This window comes from Lepus europaeus, chromosome 23 (assembly GCF_033115175.1).
Source record: "Lepus europaeus isolate LE1 chromosome 23, mLepTim1.pri, whole genome shotgun sequence".
In the NCBI taxonomy this organism is placed as follows: domain Eukaryota; kingdom Metazoa; phylum Chordata; class Mammalia; order Lagomorpha; family Leporidae; genus Lepus; species Lepus europaeus.
This window is the reverse complement of record NC_084849.1, coordinates 19913475-19919032: the sequence shown is the minus strand read 5'-3', so window position 1 is coordinate 19919032 and position 5558 is coordinate 19913475. Positions and strand designations below refer to the sequence as shown.

Sequence of the window (5558 nt, the reverse complement as noted above, 5' to 3'; positions counted from 1 at the left end):
AACGTAAATAGGAAGAAGGAATTATTAAAAGCAAACACCACTAAAATGAAATGCAAATGATGGAAAAAAAATAGGTTTGGAAAAGATTGAGAAAATCAAAAAGCACAGCTGATAGCGAACGATCTTTTCTTTATTACTCTGAGGCTTTTTGTGCTGAGTGTGCACGGGCCGGCTCACAGCGTGCGGAGTTCACACAGGGCACCGGCGGGGGCCAGATCGAAGAGCCGGGCCGCCCTCCGGGGCTGCCCCACAGCGGACGGGCACGCGCGCGCTCCTCCCCGCCAGGCGCGGCTCACTGCTGGATCCTGCGGATGCTTTGCACCTGGAAGGTCTGGGCGTGCGAGCCCCACTCCCGGAAATGCTTGTAGTCGCCCGAGTGGTGGTCGCACTCCAGCACGTACTGGAAACCTCGGTAGCCTGGGTACTGCGAGCAGACCCAGCTGAAGGGAAGAGGCAGGCAGGGGCCCGTTACCAGCGCGCTCATCAGAACAGGGATGAAGGGACCCGGGCATCACACGCAGCCCGGAGACCCTGCCTTCCTCAGTGCCCGGGACACGCCACGCCCCCTCCCTCGTGAGGACCTCAGCCTCCTGGGGGGGGAATGGGGAGGGTCCATGGGCGCGGAACCTGAAGCCGGCTTTAGTCCCCTTCTGCCGCTGAACTTGACCCTCCTGTTTCATTGTGGCCAAGCTCCCATCTCCCCTCTTCTGCCACAGACCCTGCTGCCCTCCCCCTCCTCAGACAGGTGGGGAAAGGGGGCTGTGGCTAGCAATGAGCACATGACCAGGTCTAGCCAATAAGAAAACTCCGCTCCTGTGGTCCAGGTCCAGCCAATTAGAAAACCCCACTGCTGTGAGCACGGTGATTGGTTCAGAATTGAGCACACAATGCGTGTTTGACCAATGAGAGCCTTTCCTGAAATCTTTGATGGAATCCTTGGGAGAAAGGAAAGGAATGGAAAGATGGAGCTACCTTCTTTGTTTTCACATGGTAAAAATGCAGCCACGCCCAGGCAGGCACCTGCTTGCCTGAAGCTGTTACAGGGACCAAAAAATATCTTTTGGGCTTACGCCAGTGTGACCTGTCACTTGCTGTCCCGTAGATCCTGCATGTTACTTCCCTGAGCCTCAGTGGTCGCTGGAAAGCGGGCGTCAGACCAGATGCGCCCAGCACACTCTTCTCCCGGGGTCCCTCCCCCTCCCCGCCTGCCAGGCAGAGCCTCGGATGCACTTACGCGCCAGAGTGGACGTGGAAGGAGCCCACCTCGTTGCTGTCCCAGCCCATGGCCTGCAGGGAGGGGTAGTCGTCACTCAGCTCCCCTTTCCTGCCCAGGAAGTTCTCGTGTTCGAAGATGGTCAGCCTCGAGTCGCGGTGGTTCTACGGGCACAGGGAATGGCTCAGATTCCCGGGCGCGGAGCGGGAAACCCCGATGCCCCCGCCCTTGTCCCCCAAGCCTTTTAGAAGGGCAATAAGGCAACAGGAACCAGAAACCTTACAAGAGGTGAACACCTGATACTTCCCAAAATTCCCTTTGTAGAAATATTCACAAAGAAACTCATCAACGATCCAATGAGCTGCAAGGGCTTTGGGTATAGCAATAAAAGCAATCAACATGTAGGGAATCAACCTGAATGTCCAGCCATGAGGGGGCAGGGACAGGGGGCAAACTGCGTGTCGCACTAGGGTAGGAGGAAGGGCATCAGTTCTGTGAGCGCAAATCCTGCAACGGGCAGGTGTTGTGGTACAGTGAGGTGAGGCACCCCTGCCACACCCACCTCCAATACTGGCGTGCCTGGGGTTGGGTACCGCCTCTGCTTCTTGCCTACGCACCTGAGAGGCGGCAGGTGTTGGCCACCAACCATTGGGTTCCTGCCACCCCTATGGGAGGCCAGCATGGGTTTGCTGGCTCCTGGCTTTGGCCTGGCCCAGCCCCGTGGGTTTGTGGGCATTTGAGGGAGGGAAGCAGAGGCGATCTCCAGCCCCCTGACAGTGGGCTTCTAGCTCAGCTGTAATCATGGCTGGGTGACTTTTCTCCTTCTGGCACCTTTTCCTCTGAACTTCGGATGGTAAAACAGGGCGCCTCACGCCATTCCACGCCAATCTGGTTGCTTCCAGAACAAACCGCAGTTCCTCTCCTATTCTCAATGGTTTTGAGTGTAGGAGGGGATCCAAAGCCCACCTCCACGCGTCTCCCATGGACAACTCGGGAGCACGTACCAGAAACGGGTAGTAGGCTCTGGGACCCCTGCCTTCCCCAGCACCCTGCTGGGCTCTGGAGCGCCCACTGGAGGGAGCCCCCCCCCCCCGCCCCCAGAATGAGCATTGGCTCACAGCGCAGGCCACCGGGCGGAAGGAGCTGAGCCGTTCGGCAGGGTAGGCGGTGTTGCCGCTCCAGGCGTCCCAGGAGGGGTACTCGCCGCGTTCCAACACATACTGCTGGCCTTGGAAGCCGGCGTGCTCAAAACCCACCCACCTGCAGAGAGAGGAAGAGAGCAGAAGTGAGGGACCCCCTCCCCGCCCAGAGGTCTCAGCCACAGGGCTCATTCAGGGGGCGACAGTGACCCCAGGGGCCCCTAGCTGATGGCCTGGAGACACTTTCAGTGTCAAGGTTGGGGCAGGGGCCCATGTTACACTACTGGGGTGAAGCCACTGCCATGTGGGATGGTGGCATCCCACATCGGAGTAACGGTGGAGTGCCGGCTGCTCTACTTCCGATCCAGTGGTTTCTCTCTGGGTCCCCCAAGAAAACAAGCCGCTCGGGTGGGGACAGCAGCAGGCTGCCACCAGCACAGGGAAGTCCCTTCTCGGCCACAAGCCTCCTCTACTCCTAGTTCCCATGACCTGGCCCCTTGCTTTTGGTGGTGTCCTGTGGGACAGGGGACACAGGAGGCAGTCATGTGCACCTTGCGTTTGCTGTCTATCCAATAACCTGGCCCACCCTACCCAGACTCAGTGCCTCCTCACTGGCCAAGTCCGAAGTCAGCTGCTTACAGCCCTTTGCGGGCCACGGTCCCCACCAGAGCCCCCGCTGGCGCACCTGTGTGCCAAGCAGAAGCTGAGCGAACGTGAAAATCATCCAAGGTGGCTGCAGGTGGCACTCAGGCATGGCACCGTGCACGCCTGTCAGTCCACTTTCTAGAACATTCTACTCAAAGTGGTAGTCACTGGTCACAGGCAGTTCATTAATTACATTTCAACATAAATAAATCAAGATTAAATCCAAATTAAAATTAAGGTCTCAGGGCCAGCTGCTTGTGGTGCCAGCATCAGCACCAGATCGAGTCCTGGCTGCTCCGCTTCCCATCCAGCTCCCTGCTGATGTGCCTGGGAAAGCAGCAGAGGATGGCCCAAGTGCCTGGGCCCCTGCCACTCTCATGGGAGACCTGGAAGAAGCTCCTGGCTCCTGGCTTTGGCCTGGCCCAGCCCTGGCCATGCAGCCATCTGGGGCATGAACCAGCGGATGGAAGATCTCTCTCTCTCTCTCTCCCTCTCTCCCTCTCTCTCTCTCTCTCTTGCCTTCTCTCTCCATGACTCTGCCTTTCAAACAAGTAAACCTTTAAAATAAAAATAAGTCCTTTACTCCCACTTGCTACAGTTGGAATCCTTGGTGGCCACGTATCCAGGGGCTGTGAATGACCGAGAGGTGGAGAACACGTGTTATTAGTATGTCCTTAATGCCTCTCCACAGCTCATTACCCTCTCTCTCTCTCCCCCACTTCTTTCTCTCTCGCTCTCTCTCTTTCTCAACAAAAAGAAAGCAGGCATCACCCTCAGAGTCACGCACAACAATATTTAGCTACAAATCAGTGCATTTTTTTTTTACTAAACATACGGTATTTATTTTTACCTTCTAATTTGGCTTTTGGTTTATGCCTAAGAGGGCAACTCCAGACCCAACACTCAGCTCTGAGGTTTTCCCCCTGCCAAGCGGCTCCATCCGATGAGCAGGGACCATGGGAATGCTGAGCCCTACCCTTGGGCAGTGCACAACCTACCGAACCACACAGGTAGTCCTGTGCGTGGCTCAGCACCTCAGGAGGGCACACCTGCACGGTCGGAGCCCGGGAAGGTGCCAGGTCCCTTCCTGTCCCCCCCCCCCCCACCCCTCCTCGGTTCCCAGCCCGCCACGCCCCTCCGGACTCACGCGCCGCTCAGCACTTTTAGAGATCGCACAGTCTCGAAGCCAAGCTCCAGCACGCTGGGACACTCCGCCGTGAACTCATGCCGCCGGCCCTGGAAGCCTTCCTCGTCCCACACCACCATCTGCACCCCGAAGAAAAGACAGGGGTCAGTCCCCATCAGCATCCTATGGGCGACTGGGGCCGGGGGGTGGGGGCTCAGGGTGGGCTGCAAATGTACAGGCCTCCGGGGGCCAGGCAGGTAAGGGAGGCCGGAGCTGGTGAGGACCAAAAGCCCAGGTCCCCCAGTAATTGTGTGGCCGCTCTCTAGCGCCACCCACGACTGCCAAGTGGGACTGCAGGTTTCCCAGTGTAGACCCCAGAGGTGAAAACCTTTGAAAACCTCCAGGTTATGGAGCAGTTGACAAGCTCGAAACTTTTTTTCTTTTTTGTAAACACAGAGAAGATCAAAGAAGCCGTGTTCACGGTCTGCTTGCTGTCTCTCCCGGGGACGCTATAATTATGAGCTCATGTTTGGGACCCAGAAAACCCAAGTTCAATTTCAAGCTCCTTGTGTGTGACCTTGAGCAACTCCCTTTGCCACTCTGAGCCCTGGTTGCCTGAGCTGCAAAATGGACCTTGCTGGTTCCTTCCTCGTCGGGGTGAGGAGGGGACTCTGTGGAGCCAGGCACGGGGGTCTCCCTACCCCCACCGCACTCCCTGGACACGCCTGCCCAGGCCACGCCCTACCTTCCAGTGTCCCGCTGACTTGGTGCATTGCAGGGTCATGTTGGCCCCTTCCTGCAAGGGAGAGAACAGGATCAAGGGTCATCTCCCGCCCTGACTCTCTTCTCCTCCTTGACGCTGGCGGGATCCAGGTGGGGACCAGATGTGACCGGGCCAGGTGGCCAGCCCTACCCTGTCCATCTGTGACCAGTGCCATCTCCGGCCCTGTCACCATCTCATAGCTTACCCGTTCCCAGTGCCTTCACCCCTGATCTCAGCTCTGGTTACCATGGGAGAATTTTTTCCGTGGCTGCCGCTGGTGGGTGCATTGCAGCACCAAACCCAACAAGGACGCTCTCACGGCAGAGATGCAGGCAAAGGGACAAACAGGAGTCATCTCGCTTTGCCATGAGGGCGGCAGGTGCCGGCCTGCATGACTGGGACCTGCCTGCCCCTGGTTAGGATGGGGCTGGCGTTCAAGACGACACAGTGGCGTCCTCAGGATGGGGCAACCCGGGCTCCCCACCTTCCCTGGGTGCTCACTCAAGGCTCCGGTCCCACCCCTCCTTCCAACCTGGGACTTACCGAGATGGGCCCAGAGACTGTGTCAGAACAGGGACGGCGGAGCTCAGGGCTCTTATAGGCCGGGAGGGGAGAAGGGCCCCCCGGAGACAAAGTCCCGACTCAGCAAGGGAGTGACAGAAACAAAAGGCG

General features: G+C 58.0%; 1 protein-coding gene across 1 annotated transcript; it reads right to left on the bottom strand.

Annotated features, from left to right (window-relative positions):
• Positions 1 to 292: 292 nt before the first annotated feature.
• CRYBA4 (crystallin beta A4) lies at positions 293 to 4913 on the bottom strand. Its single transcript, XM_062182479.1, has 5 exons — positions 4869 to 4913; positions 4145 to 4263; positions 2332 to 2473; positions 1235 to 1377; positions 293 to 440 (listed from the first exon to the last, which is right to left on the bottom strand). The coding sequence occupies exons 1-5, from the start codon at positions 4905 to 4907 to the stop codon at positions 293 to 295; spliced, it is 591 nt and encodes a 196-aa protein (XP_062038463.1). The 5' UTR covers positions 4908 to 4913.
• Positions 4914 to 5558: the final 645 nt, after the last annotated feature.